The sequence below is a fragment of the Ictalurus furcatus genome, chromosome 3, assembly GCF_023375685.1.
Source record: "Ictalurus furcatus strain D&B chromosome 3, Billie_1.0, whole genome shotgun sequence".
In the NCBI taxonomy this organism is placed as follows: domain Eukaryota; kingdom Metazoa; phylum Chordata; class Actinopteri; order Siluriformes; family Ictaluridae; genus Ictalurus; species Ictalurus furcatus.
The window spans coordinates 26,331,691-26,353,603 of record NC_071257.1 but is presented as its reverse complement, the minus strand read 5'-3'; the positions used below and the strand labels follow the sequence as shown (position 1 = coordinate 26,353,603).

The 21,913-nt window shown below is 40.9% G+C and overlaps 2 protein-coding genes across 2 annotated transcripts; both read right to left on the bottom strand.

Annotated features, from left to right (window-relative positions):
* On the bottom strand, positions 1–6,857 carry myoz1a (myozenin 1a). Its single transcript, XM_053621767.1, has 6 exons — positions 6,540–6,857; positions 5,011–5,107; positions 3,445–3,632; positions 3,097–3,355; positions 2,614–2,797; positions 1–1,131 (listed from the first exon to the last, which is right to left on the bottom strand). The coding sequence occupies exons 2-6, from the start codon at positions 5,096–5,098 to the stop codon at positions 897–899; spliced, it is 954 nt and encodes a 317-aa protein (XP_053477742.1). The 5' UTR covers positions 5,099–5,107; positions 6,540–6,857; the 3' UTR covers positions 1–896.
* A 1,212-nt stretch (positions 6,858–8,069) lies between these two features.
* On the bottom strand, positions 8,070–21,763 carry synpo2la (synaptopodin 2-like a). Its single transcript, XM_053621754.1, has 4 exons — positions 21,498–21,763; positions 15,756–15,907; positions 14,284–14,990; positions 8,070–12,992 (listed from the first exon to the last, which is right to left on the bottom strand). The coding sequence occupies exons 1-4, from the start codon at positions 21,597–21,599 to the stop codon at positions 10,399–10,401; spliced, it is 3,555 nt and encodes a 1,184-aa protein (XP_053477729.1). The 5' UTR covers positions 21,600–21,763; the 3' UTR covers positions 8,070–10,398.
* Positions 21,764–21,913: the final 150 nt, after the last annotated feature.

Genomic DNA, 21,913 nt, shown 5'->3' with positions numbered 1-21,913 from the left:
TAACCATCGGCTATCAAATATTTATTAAGTAGGGGTGGTGCTAAACTCTTATAATTCATTATATCAACATGCCAAACAACAGTAGGGAAACATATAGCATACTCGCATCATCATCATCATCCTCCTCCTCAACATCAAGCCAAGATGTCTTTCACTTACTTAAACAGCTTCAAAACTAAATTTGAAGTATTTCCTCATTTGTAAGTCGCTTTGGATAAAAGCGTCTGCTTAATTAATAAATGTAAATCTAAAGTAAATACTTTCCTCTGTTACACTTGACTGGAGCTGAACAAGTTCCAGTGAAGATCAGGTGATTAGTTAACTTAATTAACCACATTTTAGTACTGGATGTTCTGCACTAGAATTCTTGAGTGATAATTTGGTACTCACTTATCAACACATAAATCTCATCACAGCATATGTGCATGGCAGGATTTTGTACGTAAAAGGCACAGATGGACAAGAGATTAGTCAAATTAGTACATTAAGACTCTAAGACTCAGTTTGATTGTAGCCATAATAATTTTGTTGGCAGTTTTCTTTACATTTTCTTTACTTACACATACATTTTCAGTCTCGCAACCATGTATCCCACTTTGAACAGTGGATGAATCAGGACACATGGATACATGGGTCAGGACTGAGTTCACACACAGGCATCCATTGATATTGAAGCACATATTTCAATACAATATATTTTTAATGACATATATGGAAGCACTGTGTGTGCGTGTGTGTGTATGTGTGTGTGTGTGTGTGTGTGTGTGAGAGAGAGAGAGAGAGAGAGAGAGAGAGAGAGAGCGAAAGAGAGAGAAAGAAAGAAAGAAAGAAATGCAAAGCAGGTATAGGGAAGTGGTTACAGAGTGAGCTTTTTGAAGGACTAAGATGTTCGCTCCTCACAGCTCGTCAGTCTCCCCGTCGAATGGCATGGTATCAATCTGCAGGTGGACGTTGCTTGTGTCTCCGCTGCCCACCCAGCCAATCGGAGTGCGGTTAAAGGAGGGTCTTGAGTGTATGTCATGGTGGTACACCACTGCAGGCTCCAGCTGCTCTGCTGCTGCCTCAATATCAGGCAACTGGAAGGTCATCAGCTGAGAAGCTTTCTCAAAGCCACCAAAGGGCGTAGCCGTCCTAAAGGAGGAGAATGGGTAAGATGGTTTGTGTTTGCCTCAAAATACAGTGTGATGTTACCTTCATATTACACTTTTCTGGTATTCAGAAGAAAGTTTTTAATTTGAGTTAAGTTGTGATATAATTATTATTAAAATTTCTTCGTATGCTGGAATCCTTGAAAGATTGGTTTGCATCAATGCTGCATGTAATTATAGTGAAATGATGCTCATCTTTTCTTAAGAATCTACCAACACATCTGAGGGAAATGATGGTATACCCTACAGTTTTGTCTTGTTTCTACTGCTATTATGTCTTGTTTTGTTTTTTTGTTTTTACACTGACTTAACGGCTCTGTGCTAGCTAACTAATTCATTAGCCTCAGTCATTAGCTAGCCTCCATATTTCCCACAAACGTAGGGATGTCTCATTCGCGAATGAGTCGACTCTTTGAGCCGGTTCTTTTAGGTGAACTGTGGGATCCGAATCTCATTTATGAAGAGACTTTTCTTTTTAAATCTGGACAAAACAAATTTGTGCTGTTTTGCTCAAACTGAAAACTTCTCAGTATTCTGTATTCACGATTCTCCGGTGCTGTTAATCACACACAGTGTAACTTTACAATAGAGTGATTGAAATTTATCCAGCGAAACTTACATTGTTGGGCACAGGATAATAATGCAGAGCCTGATCTAGCGAAACTAATACTTATATTAACGTAGGAATGTAGTTTAGTCAATGAAATTATGTAACATCTAGCTGTTTTTACAGATTTAGATGTTTATAACTAATGCAACACAGAGTATAATGCTATTTTATTACTGGCAATAAGATTTTATTGAGCAGTTTAAATATACAGTAAGTAAAGACCAAAAATTGTCTGGTTTTGGAAGAAAACCCCCCAGAAATGAGTCATGTGGGAGCCAAAAGAATCAGCTCTCATTGCTGAGCTGAGCTGAGCTGAATGTTCTCACTCACTGGGAAGAAAAAGCCAAAATTTCCATAACTAATATGCCTTCCCATGTCGAAAGTTTTATTAGAGCTCACAATGATTTTGCAAAAAGTTAAATTCTCACATAAACAATATTTATTTGTTGGCTTTTGTATTAATGGAGAGCTCTAAACATACCTAATATTAACTATTCCCCTGCTTAATAAAATAACCAATAGAAATGGTTTCCACTACAAATACCATTACAAACCACAGACTAAGCATTAAAACCATTCCCCTTGTTGGTCCTTAATGGTATCCACTAGACATACCATGCCACCAATAGAAGGCAACAAATTACTAGTAGAGACCCACAGGTACCATTACAGTTTCCATTAAAACCAACACAATTCCCAGTATAACCATTACAAATTCTATGAGGGTTACTATTGGGGGGGTTTTCCAGCATGGTCGTCAGTTGTCATGACAGTTGTTTGTTTGAAAATATTATCAGTAGCAATTTTGAGATGCTAGCAGGTAGTGTGAATAACAGATATGTAATAGTGTGGCACCTGTTAAAACTCTTATATTTGGGCAGGTCTCCATGAACACAGGGTCCTGGCATGAATGGCTTCATAGTAGATACAAGCTCTTCGTTTCCCTTCATGGCCTTTTCCCAGGGTGATACATACGTCTTCATGTATTTCTTTCTTTTGTTCTCATTTGCTAAAGCAGCAGCTTTAGTGCCTTGTGCACCTGTGGAGATATTCAACCAGATAGAAACAGAAGCTGTGAAAAGAAGGCAGGTTACTGCCCCAGATGATGAATTCTGTAAAGAAGAGTTCTGGAGCTACTACAATTTATTGTTTTCCAAACTGAATCAAGTGTGTAAGCGTTCAGTAAAGAATGAGCTGTAGTCTTATGTAGGCGAACTAATGTCACCTACATTATTCAAACAAAACCTTTAGCCCCACATTAAGAGTGGAAATGAAGTGAGTATAACTGATCTGGCTGGTGTATGGAGGCCACCATCTGGAGTCTTCTCTACTACTCACTCTGTGAGCCATCAGCTGATGAGCCAGCACTCTCGCCTGCCCCTGCACCCACTCCGCCAGCTGTTCCTCCTGCACCAACTCCACTTCCTGCCCCTGTACCTCGGCTACCTGGTTTGGGAGGAGGCACAGGCGCATGCCCAACTCCACCAACTATGTGTCCACCAACTATTTGTCCACCAACAAGATGTCCACCGACCAGACGTCCACCAACATCCACCATTTGGCCCCCAATGCCAGGGACAAACTTCTGGAAGTTATCCTGCGAGAAGAGATCTCAGACATGTAAATGGGTACAAATGAGCACATTCAGTACGTAGTGTGTACTCTGTGGAGCATGATTATTCTCACCATAGAGTCACTGTTGAAGACATCAGGGTTGTTCTCATAGATGAACTTCGCCACACGCAGCTGCCTCATTTTGAACATCTTCGAGCCCTTGTTTTTGAGCAGGGACAGTTCCTCCAGCATTACGTCTTTGGGTGTGCTGATCTTCGTCCCCAAGTCAAACTCGGAGGCCTCAGGCTCGGACTCATACTCTGAGGGAGCAGGCAGAGATGAATAGTTACATCCCACAATTCTTTGTCCTAGTCTGCATATAGCTAATATTGAGCATGCCCTGTTTTCTAAAATCTTCTCAACCACTGCGATGTTCTAATATCCTTGATAGTAAATACCTTTAGATGTTAAAGTAATCAACATGCCCAATCATTGCAATTCAAGTTAAACTGATTGCCATCATCATAACCTCTGTAAACTGTGATCAGCGGATTCTTTGTATATTTTTATCCCTTCCACGTTCAGTAAACTCACATGATGTGCTTAAAGTCATGTTTGTTCACAGATTTGATCTTATATATTTTCTTATTTGCCCTGTATATGAACTTTCCTGGAAAAGCATCAACCAGGATTCAGTGTCATACAAAGGAAGCAACTTGATAAGTAGGTAAGCAAGACTTTCCAGTTTTTAGACCAGTTTACACATCAGTGATCTAAAAACTGGTTCATACATGATGGAACTGCAAATTAGGATAGGATGATCATTTCATCACCTAAAAATGATTTGGCTCAAGCACAAACATAAAACAGACACCTAATGAATAATGTAACACAGATAAATGCTTCAATGAAGAGGTAATCCCATGTGTACCATTTTTCCTTATAAAACCATAACAGGAATATATTGTAACAAGGTAGAGAAAGAGAAAAAGTAAAAAACATGTTGACTATTTTAATTTCCCTGTGGATCTTGTTTAAAGTATTTTCAGCAGGAGTTAAGCCCCTGTGTGGATGTGAGAGGCACTTCTGTGATAATTAAAAGACAGCTGCCATTTCTGCTGTGAAGTCTGTAGGCTAAGAGTTTCTCTGTGTGGCAATCTTTGCCTCATTAGGCTATATACTGTATGTTATAGCCATGCAGAACGTCAGTGACAAGCCCTGAAACTCTGAGTGTCTCCCACAAATTAACATTATTATAAATACAGTTCTTTTTTCCTGTCTCCCAGTTTGACCTGACTGTTTAGCCATGGAGAGATTCACTGTCTGGCCTGCCACAGAATCAAAGGCCCTGTGGTTAAATACATTGTTGTGCTCTACTGATTACCCCCCCCCCCCCTTTCCCCATATTGGCTCTCACAGCGAGTATTTCACAGCTGAGGTGAGCTGAACAAACATGAACATAAAAAACATACCACATGAAAGTCTCTTCACTAACCTCAGTATTACTCACTGTAGATTCAACTTACGAATGCATTATTTCTATTCATGAGGAGTGTTAATGCCTTCCAAATATTTTGCAAGCTTTATACTATGTGAAATTCATGCATTTGAAATAAATATGTGGCTCTATTACATGAATCCTCAGCAGTGTTTCTCAATGTGCGTTACAGTCAGAGATGACATCTTTAGGAGTCTCACCATTCTGAGTGATATGTGAAAGGTCAGTGATGATTTTTGCAGTTTTTTTCCTCTTGTTGGGAGGGGCAGGTGTTCCAGCGAGAGGCATGACTCCAAACTGGGGAAACGGACCAAACAAAAGCGATAAGATAGAATGTAATTGTTAAATAGGCAACTCTCAGTTTAACATTTAATAAAATTGCCTTAGGAGTTAATTACTGAGAATTGTTTCCTTTAATTTGATATTAGATATTGTGGAAATAGAAGTGTTTTACACGACAGTATTAGCTTGTGAAATCTAAGAGTCAAAGTAAAAATGTATGATAAACATACCAGGCTTTACCTTATACTAGTTTATTTGCCTAAAGTGATACACCATGTTACCATCTCTCAGATGGTTTAAAAAAAAAAAAAATCTTAAACATTGATAGAATAAAATATATTGGTTTTGTCCCGGTTTCTTGTGTTGTGAAAAAACAAGAAAAGTCTGATCAAGTTGATCTCAGTTCATCTCCAAGTCTCACACTATCAATCATAAGAAAAACATTCTTTAGGAGTTAATCAGGAGTGCTGCACCATCTGGTGACTGCAGTGCTGCTGTAGTAGTATAACTGCAGCACTGCAGGGTGTTGGACACACTTCATGTCTGTGTGCATATGACCTCACATTCCACAGTTTCCACACTGAAGCCTGAGAAAGGAAAACGTATAACCACCCCACTGCTTTTAGTCTGATTGGCCTTTTTGTGTAGAAGAATAAAAGTCTCATATAATATCTGCACCCACAAGTTTATGGTTGTATATTGGGAGTCTCATCTTGCCTCATACATGGGGCATAGCTCTTCTGTGAATCGTCTATATATGTTATAAATCATATAACATTTTAAATTCATGTAAGATACAGTATCTCTTTCAACTCAAGACTCTGCTAATAGCAAACATTGCATTCACTTGTCTGTAATTCAATCTACTCCAGCTATTTTTAAATGCCATTTTGAAGACCTTTTAGCAGCGAGTGGTGGCGTCACAGACGTGACAGCGGACTTCAGTCTCTCACAAATTCAAGTGCAACAATACTTATCCAACTCTACAGAAATGGCACATTTTGATATAAAAGTTGGGCAAATGAGTCTAAGCTGGGGGGATATGGGAAAGATGTTGTTATACTTGTAAAACACTGGCAACCTGTGCAGCACTCAGCTCAAGTTGCCCCAGCTGGATATTCCAGGCTTTACACTCCATATAAAATCAACAGCCAGGCAATGTAGAGGGCGGCTCAGCACATTCCCTTTCTCACTGCCTGTGCCTTTAAACATGGAACCAAAATCTGATATGAATCCTTTCCTAAAGTTGGCAGTGAAAACTTTATAAAATCATACACATTAAACACTGCATGGCTGTCTCTAATCATGATACTCTTTCACAAGGAGTACTATATATATATATATATATATATATATATATTTTTAATGGTTTAATATAATCTCTGCAGCCAATAAACTATTAAACGGTGCATGCAAAGGCAGAGCCCACACACTGTGATCCACTCACCTGGGTTCTAAACTCCTGTACAGAAGTGGTCTCAAGTGGAAGAGGCAAAACTTCTGATTCAATCAAAAGTTTATAAATCCCAGGGTGTCGCTGACCTGTGGCTGGACCAAGATCCTGGGGAGTGCAAAATCCAGTCAGGACTTGGATAGCAAATCAAGAGGGGGGAGGAAGACGTGGAGTGTATGACAGAGTAGGGGATTGAGGGGGGTCTCAGGCTGCAAGCGTTGATGGTCATATCAAGAGGCTAATATCTTTCTTGCAGATGCTTCATGATGCTAAATATAGCAGGAGAGAGAGAGAGAGTGTAGTTATCAAATAGTCTGACAGCAAGGACTGCTCCAAATATTGAGGGTGGCAGTAGATTTGTCCTGCTTCCTCCTGCATTAATTAGCTTCTTCCCCAGGAAAGGTTTTCACCTTTTCACATCCATACAGCAGGCCAGTGACCTGTGACCACATGATCTTTAAATATGATAATAGGGTTTTTGTTTGTCTGCATTTCTAACTCTGCCCATTACTCCATTATTCACAGTCACGGTCAAGTCACATCGGTTTTATTGTTATTCATCTATATAACTTGTATACGCTGAAAAAAAAAAAGTCATTTCTTCAGGACTTTGGAGCAACAAGGCAGTATCACTGTATACAGGACTACACGAAGTGCAAATACAAATGCCAGTGTGAGGCGAGTGCAAAAGTGTACAATAAATCCACAGGACAATAAACAAACAGTACAGTGTATGCTAACTAGGCATGACAACAGAACAGTTCTATATGGAAGACACCAGTGCAAAAAAAAGGTAAATTGACAGTGTAAGATGTGACCTACATTTTTAATTCTGCCACCATGAAGCTGAGAGAAAGCAGATTTCTACAGTAATAACAGAGTTAACCTGGTGAAGAACTATTCTTTCTTTAGAAATTCAGAAAGTTAAATGACCATATTCAAATATAACACTGGGTTAATAAAAGAAAAGCTGAAAAAGTAGATGAACATTAACAGCCCTAAATATAGGATGAGAATGATGCCAGTTTATGCTTCAGCATTTAACTGTGAATAGCTCTTTCCTACTTTGTATTGTGCTGACCACCGGTCATAGACAAAGAGCTTTAATTTGAGTACACTTAAATTTTATTTTGCATATATTGCAATTCCAACATATTCAATCAAAGTTACCATGGTTTTATATGGTTATAATAAAACTAGGCGTATAAAGTGTGTAAGTGCTCATTTCAGTGTGATGTTGCGTTTGAACTGTATATACAGTATTTGGTCTCTATACTCTATGATCTATCTATGATAGATTATGGATTTTTTTCTCTCAAAATCAGAGAGAGCTATTTTTAAGTCTTTAGTGTATCAGGCCAAGTTGTTTGCACTGTATATCATCAGTAGACAAATGGGGAAAGGTCTCCTCCGTGTGGTCAGTCAGGGTATCTAATTTACTCTGTGCAAATCTTGCTGTAGTGAACTGTAATACCAAAGCTATGGCTAGGGGGCAGTGTGGTGCACGAAATTAGAGTCGATGAGAAGGGTTCGAGTTTATTTTTATTTCTTGAAAAATACATCTTTTCATCAAAAGTCATTCAGTTCACCATCACTGTGGCATACACACACACACACACCCATTTACCCAAGATTCTACTAATCAAATGATATAACAGTCGGATCCTCACCACAGTCTACTATCATTAATATGTTAGTGCAATGATTACGATCAAGCTTTTCGTGCATAGTTTACAGAAGAGTGCATAAATCAACATAGGCAGAAAATAAACACAAGCGCATTATGTGACATGTTCAACACTATCTATTTTGGTTTATGGTAAGTCTATTCAAAGTTAAATATGCCTTGAGGAACATAATGTTTATCCATAGTACCTCATCATTTATTCTCTCATCATCTCATACATTGAGTAGTATAATACGCTCCTGTAATGAGTTCCTGTACTACTTGCTACTTTTTCCATCAGTGCTGCCTTGATAACCCTAACAGATCATCTTAGCTTTCTGCTTACCTTTCTCTCACTAGTGGCTTTGGGAGCTCACACTCAAATATCACTTCAAGTTACAATCAACTAGCTGGGAATATATCATCATCTCAAAGCACCCAAAATACAACACGACTGACAACAAGAACCTTATGTCTAATTCCAGTGATCTAGTTAATAAGCATGTAAAAGTCCTGTAGAGTGGTCACTTTGTATGCCTGGTGTAACTGCTTATATAAGAACACAGAACTAATTGGAAGGCTCTTCAAACCCATCTCTTGGACTGTCTTGCCCACATAACCTTTAACACTGCTAGTTTGAGCTCTTAAAGCCACATGTTTATTAAATAAATTTTATTTGTTTATTACAATGCGAGTGAGACATAAGCGCTAGAGCCCGTTTGGATAATGTTGGTTTGCTGTTTACGTTGCTCCCACAAATAGGCTGTGACACTCATGCACCTGTTCCTTCCAGGGTCTGCCAGGACAGATATAATTTCTGATTGGTTTATGAGAAGCAGGGATCCAGCTTACCTTATTCCTTTAGCCAGCGCCTTGCAGTTCCATTTCATTTTCAAACATTAATAAAGCTTATTGGTCCCAGCAAAAAGACCCCACAGATAGAAGTTTACAGTCAACTCCAAAACTTTGGCACCGTTCATGATAATTAGCAAAAATGAATATATAAAATGAATAAAGTACACCGTGAGTGATTTTTTTTTGTTTTAATATAGTAGTATATTAATATACTATATATAATATATGAGTATGCTGTATAGTTTGAACACAGGACCATATAAAACAGCCTAAAAGCATCACTGATCCACCACCATATTTTATAGCGGCTATAAGGGTTTCTCATTGTTTGCGGTCCCCTTTATTTCTGTTAATAACTGATAATCTTTAGGGAAAGGTAAGTGTTTTCTCCAGAGGTTAGTAGAACATGTAAATAGCATAAAACATTAATTTTATATAGTAGTTTGATAATTTCTATTGATAGGTGCCAATAATAATAGATTTGACTGTGAGTAGCTTTGATAATGTATCATCAAACAACTCAAATCCCAATGATATTTCTTTATGGTCAGTTTAATCAGTTCTCCACTATGGTGTTCTTTTTCCGTACCTTATCTGCAATTCTTCTAAGACTCTTGGTAAGGGGTTTGTTGCGTTTAATAATAAGCTTTTTCTGCTCTGCTCAAAACACTGCTGACATTTCTGAAAGATTATCTTACATGGACTACAGTGTGGAGCACATCTCTATTATGAGATGCATATTGAAAGGCTAAAAACACTGTGATGGAGTAACTTGGATATAGCCAGTCTTATATATACTGTGGTGCATATCTTTAGGTTTTATACCTGGGTGCTAAACAAAGAATGATAATTATATAGGGCATTTTGTACATTCTATATGATGGTACAATAAATTCAGTACCAGACTAAAATTCTGAATACTCAAATACCAGTGTTTTTAAACAAGTCATGTTCATTTATAAATATACTATATGGCCAAAGGTTTGTAGACACCTGACGATCACACCCATATGTGCTTCTTGATCTTCGCATTACAGATTTAGTCCCCATTCCACTCTTCTGGGAAGGCTTTAAACTAGTTTTGGAGCCTGAATGTGGGGACTTGCTCATTCAGCCACAAGAGCATTAGTGAGGTCAGGCACTAATGTCAGGCGAGAAGGCATGGGGTGCAGTCAATTTTTGTCTCAATTATTAAAGGTTTGTCAGTTTCATATTACTCCAAATAAACCAATACATTTGTTATTATTCTCCTTCGCCCAGTATCTGTATATGAATTGTTGTTTTATAAATAATGATAAGGAGTGAATCTTTCTTTAAATGTTTCTCTCATTTCTACATAGCTCCAGGCCTCCAGACATGAGGCTGTATGCCCACCCGTGTAGCAATAAAGCGTGGCTTGGGTGCCTGGACTGTAGGCTTCAGGGGGATTGGTGGCAGGGAACTTAGTTCAGGAGCACTCTTGAACTGTTTGGTAGCCTGGAGACCATTGCAACTTAGGCTTGACATGCTGGATAGAGAAGCCTGGGGTGTGTATGGGGTAGGAAGAAATATGGGAGTGGCAGAGATTTTAGGGAGTTCTGGCAATCCTGGAGCTCGTGTAGACATGGCAGTAGTTACAGGTGCAGGCTGAGGTGGAGGAGAAACAGGTGCTGGGGTAGGGGAGGTCATGTCAGAGCGACACAGGGGTTCAGCCAGAGTGGTTTGTGCACGTGGGGCAATCACTGTGGGGTTGATTGTTGGAGCTGACATAGGAGTAGGAGTAGAGAAGCGTTTGATCTCATACACTCGTGCTGCCTTCACGGGTACTGCCCTGGGTTGGGTTAAGGTGTGACCCACCTGTGGCTGCCTCTGGTAGGAGGGACCTATGGACTGTGTGCTTGAGTCACCTCCAAATCTGAACATGGCTGAGTTGAGTTGATAAGGCTGCCGTCTCATGAAGTCTATGGCCCTGATACCTTCCTTCTGGATTCCATGACCACTCTTACCCACCTTGGAGTTTCTTTCAGAACTCTTTGCTCCTCCACGTTGTAATCCCAGGGGACAAGAAGGGGACAGGAGAGGGTTGTACCCAATGGGTGGGGGAGCACGGACATTTGGAGAGTACTTCCAGGATGAAGGCTCACTTGGATGGATCATAGCCATAGCAGACTGGGGCTGTGTATACTGCTGCTGCTGAGTGTGTGATTGAGGAGAATCTATCACAAAGAGATCTCTGCGATTCTGTCTTCGTGCAAATAGCTCAGCACCTTTACCCTCTGCCTTAGGAATCTGAGACATCTCTGGGATGATGCGTGGTTTAGGAGCCACTGGTGGTGCGATCCGTCCCCTCCTGTCATCAAAGTTGTATGAATCCTGAGCAATAGAGACAGGCTCCGTGTATGCTTGCTTATGTCTCTCATCCAAATTCTGCACCATAGACAGCAGCTCAGGATTGGGTGAGTTTTTCTTGCTCTCTAACACCTTGAACAGTGGCTTATTGGCACTACGGCGGCGAGCCTCCTGAAGGATGCCAGTTTTCCCACCAACTACAGGAGCTATCTCTGTGGCTTTCTCTCGATAACCTTCAGGAGGCAGAAGAGTCATTGAGCTAACCAGAGTTGCAGGTGCTGTAGAAATTTTGTGAGCAACAGGTATCATTGAAGGCTCAGTGGCAGTGGACTGAGAGGATACAATGGAGGTTATGGCAGTGGGATCTGTGAGACCAGCAGGAGGAGTAGCTGTAATGACACTGGCAGGAGCAGAGGAATCAGGCACTATAATCTGTGTGATAGAAGGCTGAATATTATCTATTGATGAAGGAGGATGTGGAGTAAGGGAGGCTGCAGGATCTGGTGTAGCAGGGTATGGGAGAGGCTCAGTGGGCACAGGGATTAATGTGGAGGACACCTCAGCAGGAACAACAGCACTTATCTGGCTCACTGTGAAACTGGCTGAAGGTACATCTATAACTTTCTCATCAGATGGTGTTGCGCGAGGAGCCATCACTGCCACTGAGACTGGCCTGGGAGTCTTCTTAGCAATGTTAGGGCGAAACATGACTGGTGCTGTAGCTGCTCTGTGGCTGATGAACCCGGGGGCAAATGGACGAGCTGTACGGTTAAACACTGAGCTAGCTGGTAACTCAGGCAGAGGAGCTGTAGGTGAAGGCATCGTAGCCAATGCAGCAGTTATTGGTTGGTCTGTCATAGGCACCAGGGTATGAACTGGTACTGTTATGCTGGCAGTATGCTCATTAATAGTGCAAGGGGTTACTTGAGGTGGGGATCCTGTGATTTGTGTCTTGAAAGCACAAGCCTCCTCTTGCATCATCAGCTCTGGTGGTATGGTGGGCTTTGGTGGAACTGGTGGTGGCTGGATTCCAAGTTTCATTTGGTGTTTTACCTGTACAGACAAATTTGATGGTTGTGTCTGTATTTCTTGTGTTTGGATTTCAGGCTGGGTTTGGCTCTGTATCAGACTCTGTTGTGCCTGAGCGACAGAAATTTTCTTGTCATAATCCTTAGCTCTCTTCCTCTGCTGCTCAAATAGCTTTGCCCCTCTCCCTGAGGTGTCACTCAGGCCAGCGCTCAGAGAATCCTCCGCTTCGTTTCCTTCCAGGCCTCTAGATGCTGATCTCTTCTCCAGAATATCCAGGTAGTCACTGTCCCATGTGGGATCAAGTGCTGCACTGAACCCCTCCTCATCCACCTCGGATTCACTTCCAAGGAAGTTGCTGTCCTCCTCTTGAGAGTCTTGTTGCATGTCCTCATCTACACTACCGTAACTAGTCAATGTGTACTTTTTGGAGCGCTGACGGCGTTTTTTGAACATCAGGACACCCTTGGAGTGGGGGTTAGGTGCGTCAGTCAGCAGAGAGGCAATGGTGCGACACTTTTTCCGGGCCTCCTTCACCTGCTTGTCTTGAGGTGTATCACCACGGTTCAATTCTAAATGAAACAAAGAATCACATATTACAAGCTGCAACATATAGTTATCCTGGATCATGCAGTCACTGTATCGAAGTCAATTTAAAGACTATGTTACCTTTTCTATTGAAGGAAATTTATCATGCACAGTGTGCATAAAATATAAGTGGATTACTTATTTGAATTAAACTCTCAGACAGTACCATTTCTGGAATGTCTGAAATAAACCTTCCCTTCATGCAGTACTCCTGGACTTAACTGAACAGATCTATTTGTGACCATTCAATAAGCACCATGCCATGACTACAGAAAAAATATGCTTTACAGGCTTGTGGTTTATCAAATTAACAAAAGAACATTGACAATCTTTGAGTTTGCTCTTAATGGGTAGGACTTGCTTTGGTGGTTAGCCAGAATTTTTTTTTTTTCCTTTTTTGTTTCCCGAAACATTGCTTCTCCAAATAGCCATGGGCATGAGGTGCTACATTTTCATATATAACATTGGTGGCATGCCTTGTACATATGCTTTAGGATTTGTTTTTCTTTTTTATTTTATATAATTAAACCGAACTGATGATGATGATGATGATGCACTCATAAGCAAATCAATTCTCCACCTAGGCCCCATGATCAGTGTCATAACTCTGCCTGTCTGTTAAATCTGAAAGGTATCAACGTGCACATGCTATAAATAGTTGTGCTTGAATACATGACTGCAGACATGTCTGTGTATTGTAATGTTGCATTCTGTAGACACCACCAAATGTAATAAGTATAAGGAAATGAAACATTCTCACATGACAATAGCAAAAAATGATTAAAAAAGTGTTCATCTACATAAAGAGATTGTAAGAAAGCAGTTCTAATCTAAAAAAGGAGATGAGATGGCAGTGTAAGAGCAGCAGAGGGGAAACTCTGCTATTTGACAGCAGAGAGCAGCTGGAGATGCTTTGGCTAGTCCTATCGAAGAAGCGCTCAGGTTATTCATCCACACAGCCACAGGACAAATATAGATCCTTGGCCTCAACTCAAAGATCTGTCTCTTTTCTCCTCAAGTGGTTCCATGTAGCTTATCACATTGTCTTTTTGTAATGCCATACAGTGGTATTAAATGCACAAACCACACATAAAGGAGAAACAGTTGCTCTAGTGGTATTTTGTAATTGAACCAGATTACAAGTACCGCCTTAATGTCCTTGCTAAGATGCAGTTAACTGTCAATAAAGAGACCCACTTCTGCATGTCATCCATTTCAGTTATATGATTCTTGTAACAGAATGATCTTATAAGGTCCAATGTTTTAGATACTCACTGGCTTGTTTTGCTTTATCCATGTAGGTTTTTGTGAGCTCCTCATCCACTGGTTTATCAACTGGCCCCACCATGGGTACCAACTGGCCATGGGAGCTCAGCCTAAGCGCCCCCTTCGCTCTCTCCGGAGACACCAGTGGTACATTAGCAGGCTCCTGGGACCCACAGTTCTCCTCCAATACCAGGTCCTGAGAACTCTGCTCATCTGCACTCATGGATGAGGTCTCAGTGGAGGTCTGGGAGGACCAGGCTCCAGATGGATGGGGCTGGTACACCACCTCACGGCGAACCACGCCAGGCAGGGTGCCCTCTTGAGAGCCATGCCCCAGCATGGTGTAGCCCTGGACATCTGGTGCACTGTCATAGCCACTCATCTCAGAGGCTTCTCCCATTTCAGGAGAAGTGTAGCCTGCTTTTCCTGGGGAGTTACTGGGGCTGCGGCGCTTCTGCTTACGTTGACGGTCATGGGCTGCCACATCTGCATCACTGTCTATCTCTCCATAGTAGGCCTCACTGCCAAATGGGGAGGTGACGCCACTGCGGACACTCTGAGACATCGATGAGCTGTAGTATGCTTGTTGAACACTAGACTGCTGCACTTTGGAGCTGGATGGAGATTTGGCCTTTAGAGCAGCTCGGTACTCTTTATCAATGCGGGGAGAAGGTGCTCGGGCCACCAGAACCACCGACTGGAATCCAGCCGGTGCCCTGACACACATGTAAAGAGGTAAAATAGGGTAAGTGACAGCACAACAAAACACCTGGAAACCTTTATATACATAAAACTGCTTGCTGTTGAAATGAGCAATATCACAAATATAATGCCAAAGGTTTACCTAACTAAAGTACATATTTTGGTATCACATGGCAAGTGCATTCTACACTGTATGGCCAAAAGTTTGTGAGCACCTGACCATCACACCCATACATACTTTCTGAACATCCCATTCCAGATTTAGTCCCCCACTTATCTGGAAAGGTTTTCTACTAAATTGTGGAGTGTGGATGTGGGGATTTGTGCTCATTCAGCCACAAGAACATTAATGAAGCCAGGCAGTGATGTTGGGCGAGGAGGCCTGGGCTGCAGTCGGCGTTCCAATTCATCCCAAAAGTGTTCAGTGGGGTTGAGGTCAGGGCTTTGTGCAGGCCATTCAAGTTCTTCCAGTCCATCCTCAGCAAACCATGCATTCATGGACGTTGCTTTGTGCATAGGTTCATGGTCATGCTGGAACAAGTTTTGGCTAGTCCCTTTAGTTCCAGTGAAGGGAAATTGTAATGCTACAGCATACAAAGACATCCTATACAATTGTGTTCATCCAATTTTGTGGCAGCAGTTTGTGGAGACACATATGGGTGTAATGGTCAGGTGTCCATAAACTTTTGGTCATACAGTGATTCTTGGAATAATATATAGCACTTCAGAAAAGCTCTTCTCTGAGTTTCTCAGTGATGGTCCCAGAAGATAGGTTTTACCTCTTTACCCGAATGCGCAGTGATCCAGGGATGCTATCAATGAAGTTCATGGCTTGAGCATGGGACATAGGCTCACAGGAGCTCTCATTGATGGACACCAGCTCATCCCCCTCTCGCAGTCCAGCCCTGCATGCCTTGCTGCGCTTGCGCACCTACACCAGTACAGGGAGATGGCAACCATAGACAGGACACCTGAATATTAAAAGTCAGCTTCCCTTGCTTTGGCGCTTGACTGACCGAATCAGTTCACAGGAAAAAGGAGGGAGGGGTTTCCAAAGTAGAATAAAATACAAGATGTCATTATTACAGACACAACCTCCCCCAAATCGGACACCTCAACACAATGAGCATCCCGTGGATACAAAACTAAGTAGTGTTTTTAAGCAGTTACATACTGATGTTATACATAGCACTTGTCTTTTACTGATGTTCACTTCCTAGTGCTAATATCATGTGAAGCTCTGAGCTCTGTTTACCTTCACAGAGTTCATCTTCAGGTGATTAACAACAGTGGTGGCATTCAGTGGATTTTTAATACACTACAACGAGACTTCTGAAAAGTCACCTTAGAAACAATGGTAAATATAGAATTATTTTCAGTTATTTACTTTCATGTAATGTATACAGCAAACTCCAATTCCGAAAAAGTTGGGACAGTATGGAAAATGCTAATAAAAACAAAGAGGAGTAATTTGTAAATGTACTTTGACTTATAAGCATATAAAGATAAGGTATTTGATGTTTTACCTAATCAACTGCATAGTTTTTTGAAGGTAAGCGTTTATTTTGAAATTGATGCATGTAACACGTTCCAAAAATAGTTGGGCTGAGGCAATTTAGGACTAATAGCGATGTGACGAGTTGAAATAAGAAGGTGATGTGAATCAGGTGAAGCAATCATTTAATCATAGTATATAAGGAGCTTCCAAAAAAGGCCTAGACCTTCAAGAGCAAGGATGGGTCAAGGTTCACCAATCTGCCAACAGATGCGTCAGCGAATAATCCAACACTTTGCGAACAACTTTCCTCAAAGACAAATTGGTAGGATTTTGGGCATTTCACCTTCTACAGTGCACAATATTATTAAAAGATTCAAGGAATCCGGTCAAATCTCAGTGTGTAAAGGGCAAGACCGAAAACCACTTCTGAATGCACATGATATCTGATCCCTCAGACGTCACTGTCTTAAAAACCGTCATGAGTCTGTAATGGATATCCTGACATGGGCTCTGGATTACTTTAGTAAACCTTTGTCAGTCAACACCATTCACCGCTGCATCCACAGATGCAGGTTAAGGCTTTACTATGTAAAGCAGAAGCCATACATCAACACTGTCCAGAAGCGCCACCGACTTCTCTGGGCTCGGTCTCATCTGAGATGGACAGTAGCACAGCAGAATCGTGTTTTGTGGTCCGACGAGTCAACATTTCAAATAGTTTTTGAACAAAACAGTTGTCGTGTTCCCTGGGCAAAAGAGGAAAAGGACCATCCAAGCTGTTATCAGCGTCAGGTCCAAAAGCCAGCCTCTGTCATGGTATGGGGGTGTGTCAGTGCCCATGGCATGGGTAACTTGCACATCTGTGAGGGCACTATTAATGCACAAAGATATGTACACATTTTGGAGCAACATATGCTGCCATCCAGAGCAGGACAACGCCAAACCACATTTTGCCTGGATTACAAGCGCATGGTTGTGTAAGCAGAGAGTGCGGGTGCGAGCATAGCCTGCCTGCAGTCCTGATCTGTCTCTGATTGAGAATGTGTGGTGCATTATGAAGAGCAAAATAAGGCAATGAAGGCCCCATACAGTTGCCCAGCTGAAGAAATGCATAATGGCTGAATGGGGAAAATTCCACTTGCTAAACTTAACTAACTGGTGTCTTCAGCACCCAAATGATTAATAAGTGTTACTAAAAGAAAAGGTGATGTTACACAGTGGTTAACAGTCAGCTGTCCCAACTTCTTTGGAGTGTGTTTCAGTCATCAGATTTGCAATGAGTGTATATTTTTAAAAATAAATTAAAACATCATATAATGTGGTTTCAATATAATACAGGGTGAATTGAATTTTCAAATTACTCTTTTTTGTTTGGTTTTTTTTTTTTTTTTTTTTTTTAATTTTCCATCATACTGTTCCATTATCTTTTACGGAATTGGTGTTACTTATATATATATATATATATATATATATATATATATATATATATATATATATATATATATATATATATAAACTCGTATTCAAATTCATATTCAAAATACAACCAGGAAACATAAAGCCAGTCATTTCTGCACGTTCTATTTGAGTAGATAATGCCTACTGTAAAACACATTACAACTTCAATGATGAGTCTAAAAATACTCAGGCCCAAGTTGTACATTCAACATATTATTAGTCCTAATTGCAAATGGGCCATCAGTCTGTGAGTCAGTCCACTCAGGCTTTGTAGAGATTATATATTGCAACACACCAGAGACAGGGTTTTCTACAGAATAGCTGGTTTACAGGTGTTCTCTCTGTTCTGACTGAGGAGAAGCACAAGGAGACTGAGTAGTAACCTAAAATATAGAAAACCAGACCATGTGATTAGAAACATCCACACAAGCAGAAAACATCACAAGAATCGTCCTGAAGCCAGAGTCTGAGCATGGGATCAATTGCTCAGATGCAGTTTATTTTATATATATATATATATATATATATATATATATATACACACACACACACATACGCACACACAGTATGTCAAAAGTGAGTACACCCCTCACATTGCTGTAAATATTTGATTATATCTTTTCATGTGACAACACTGAAGAAATGACACTTTGCTACAATGTAAAGTAGTGAGTGTACAGATTGTGTAACAGTGTAAATTTGCTGTCCCCTCAAAATAACTTAACACACAGCCATTAATGTCTAAACCGCTGGCAACAAAAGTGAGTACACCCCTAAGTGAAAATGTCCAAATTTTGCCCAATTAGCCATTTTCCCTCCCCGGTGTCATGTGACTTGTTAGTGTTACAAGGTCTCAGGTGTGAATGGGGAGCAGGTGTGTTAAATTTGGTGTCATTGCTCTCATACTCCCTCATACTGGTCACTGGAAGTTCAACATGGCACCTCATGGCAAAGAACTCTCTGAGGATTTGAAAAAAGAATTGTTACTCTACATAAAGATGGCCTAGGCTATAAAAAGATTGCCAAGACCCTGACACTGAGCAGCAGCACGGTGGCCAAGACCATACAGCGGTTTAACAGGACAGGTTCCACTCAGAACAGGTCTCGCCATGGTCGACCAAAGAAGTTGAGTGCCCGTGCTCAGCGTCATATCCAGAGGTTGTCTTTGGGAAATAGACGTATGAGTGCTGCCAGCATTGCTGCAGAGGTTGAAGGGGTGGGGGGTCAGCCTGTCAGTGCTCAGACCATACGCCGCACACTGCATCAAATTGGTCTGCATGGCTGTCGTCCCAGAGGGAAGCCTCTTCTAAAGATGATGCACAAGAAAGCCTGCAAACAGTTTGCTGAAGACAAGCAGACTAAGACATGGATTACTGGAACCATGTCCTGTGGTCTGATGAGACCAAGATAAACTTATTTGGTTCAGATGGTGTCAAGCGTGTTTGGCTGCAACCAGGTGAGGAGTACAAAGACAAGTGTGTCTTGCCTACAGTCAAGCATGGTGGTGGGAGTGTCATGGTCTGGGGCTGCATGAGTGCTGCCGGCACTGGGGAGCTACAGTCCATTGAGGGAACCATGAATGCCAACATGTACTGTGACATACTGAAGCAGAGCATGATCCCCTCCCTTCGGAGACTGGGCCGCAGGGCAGTATTCCAGCATGATAACGACCCCAAACACACCTCCAAGATGACCACTGCCTTGCTAAAGAAGCTGAGGGTGAAGGTGATGGACTGGCCAAGCATGTCTCCAGACCTAAACCCTATTGAGCATCTGTGGGGCATCCTCAAACGGAAGGTGGAGGAGCACAAGGTCTCTAACATCCATCAACTCCGTGATGTCGTCATGGAGGAGTGGAAGAGGACTCCAGTGGCAACCTGTGAAGCTCTGGTGAACTCCATGCACAAGAGGGTTAAGGCAGTGCTGGAAAATAATGGTGGCCACACAAAATATTGACACTTTGGGCCCAATTTGGACATTTTCACTCAGGGGTGTACTCACTTTTGTTGCCAGCGGTTTAGACATTAATGGCTGTGTGTTGAGTTATTTTGAGGGGTCAGCAAATTTACACTGTTACACAAGCTGTACACTCACTACTTTACATTGTAGCAAAGTGTCATTTCTTCAGTGTTGTCACATGAAAAGATATAATCAAATATTTACAAAAATGTGAGGGGTGTACTCACTTTTGCGAGATACTGTGTGTGTGTGTGTGTGTGTGTGTGTATATATATATATATATATATATATATATATATATATATATATATAGATAGATAGATAGATAGATAGATAGATAGATAGTGTTGTATTATACTAGAGAGAGGATTTCTGCCAAGCATGACCTCTTCAGGGTAAAGAGAGGATAAGAAAAAAATTAAGATTGAACAGTTCAAAACATTTAACAATTTGACAAGTTGAGTTCACAAGCAAATGTCCATATAAACCTTGGCACTCAAACTGGGGTGTGGGAGGGGTCTGGGTAGCATAGTCAGGGGGTCTATGTTTGACACAACTTCTTAGATTTATTATCAAGTTATGAGCCTGGTTGATCTGTCGCTTGAATGGTTTTAATAAAATAAATTTCTCAGAAACAAGTAGGTTTATAAATGATCTCAATTTGGATAATGACAGTTTTAATAAATGCTTAAATTAAAATGCTCTGTGATCCAGTAAATAGTCAGAATATTATTGTAAACATGCAAATGATAAGCTTAATATTTTTAACTTTTTAACTAAATCCATATTGACAGGGTCAGTAAACATTTTGTTTACAGTTAAAGGGGTCTAAAAACCAAAGCGCTTGTGAGCCCCTGCTCTAAAGACAAAAGAATCACTTTAACAGTCTTTACAGAATCAAGAAACACAGCCAAGGCAAGTTTTGTTTACGAAATAAATATCTTGACATTAAGACGATACCCTTTGGGAAAGCTTCTTTGCATGATATTCTCGAACATCCGAGAATAGCCTGCTATCCAATACAGTTCTGCTTGGTCAACAGTTCTAACTGTGTGCATAGTACAGGAAATGAAATCCTGTGCTCACATAGAACACCACCAAAATGGGAGAAAATGAATTCCTCTGAAATATTCCAGTAATGTGGAGTGCTGCAGTAAGTTTGTAAAAGTTTGCGAAATGTTTTAATGCTCTGACATGTTTGAAATATTAATAATTTTTTTAAAAAGCAATATGTATATTCCCACTTATAGATCATATTTAAAAAAAAAAAAAAAAAATTTGGCAAAATGCTCTGTATTTTAAAATCATTTTAAACCAACAGCTAAAATACTTTAGAAAAGGAATATATTAAAGTAGAATGGATATCATCAGTAATTTACTATGAGACTGCAGTGCATTCTAGGAGATTAAAAGTTCACAGTGTTATCGGTCCAGACACAAATCTTCCAGTCTCATCTTTGGCCTCACATGGATTGTTCAAAGGATGAAGTTTAGGAATTGAAGCATAAGCATGTAGCCTGACTTGCAAACAGATGAATAAAAATAGGTATCTTAGGACATACTTTGCGAGGATCATAATTCATGCCAGACTTCAGATGAGCCATACCTTGGCAACCTGCAGTGGTCTCTGGTGCTCCGCTCCCCCCTGAAGTCTGAAGCCCCATGGTGCTCCACCAGAGAGCGTAATGGTGATTTCCTCCACCACCATGCTTCTGTGTTGCCTCCTGGATTCAGGGTGAAGGTCTGGGGAAGAGGGCACTCACTTCATCTTTACATGGTGCCCTCAGAGAAGAGCACTCACCCTACAGCTACAGTAATATTCCTGAGATGACTTTCTGTTTGCCAACCCGAGTCACACAAAGTCACACTCAGGCCCTGCACTCATTCCCTGAACTGGAGCTTTGTGATGGGGCGGAGCAGTAAAGAAGGGAGAAGGAGGGAGAGGGTTGCCACCAATGTCTGCTTACATGGTGGAATTCTCTACTGCTTAAAGGGAGGGCCTACACTTGTCCTGTCAATCAA

Excerpts from the sequence above, each read along its gene's own strand:
- myoz1a (XM_053621767.1), bottom strand. The coding sequence starts at position 5,098 with ATGCCTCTCGCTGGAACACCTGCCCCTCCCAACAAGAGGAAAAAAACT. Across the intron at positions 3,633-5,010 it reads TTCACATATCACTCAGAATG|AGTATGAGTCCGAGCCTGAG; the intron begins GTGAGACTCCTA and ends CTGCTCCCTCAG. Across the intron at positions 1,132-2,613 it reads AAATATAAGAGTTTTAACAG|GACGGCTACGCCCTTTGGTG; the intron begins GTGCCACACTAT and ends CTCCTCCTTTAG.
- synpo2la (XM_053621754.1), bottom strand. The coding sequence starts at position 21,599 with ATGGTGGTGGAGGAAATCACCATTACGCTCTCTGGTGGAGCACCATGG. Across the intron at positions 15,908-21,497 it reads GACCACTGCAGGTTGCCAAG|GTGCGCAAGCGCAGCAAGGC; the intron begins GTATGGCTCATC and ends GTACTGGTGTAG. Across the intron at positions 12,993-14,283 it reads GGATAAAGCAAAACAAGCCA|AATTGAACCGTGGTGATACA; the intron begins GTGAGTATCTAA and ends TGTTTCATTTAG.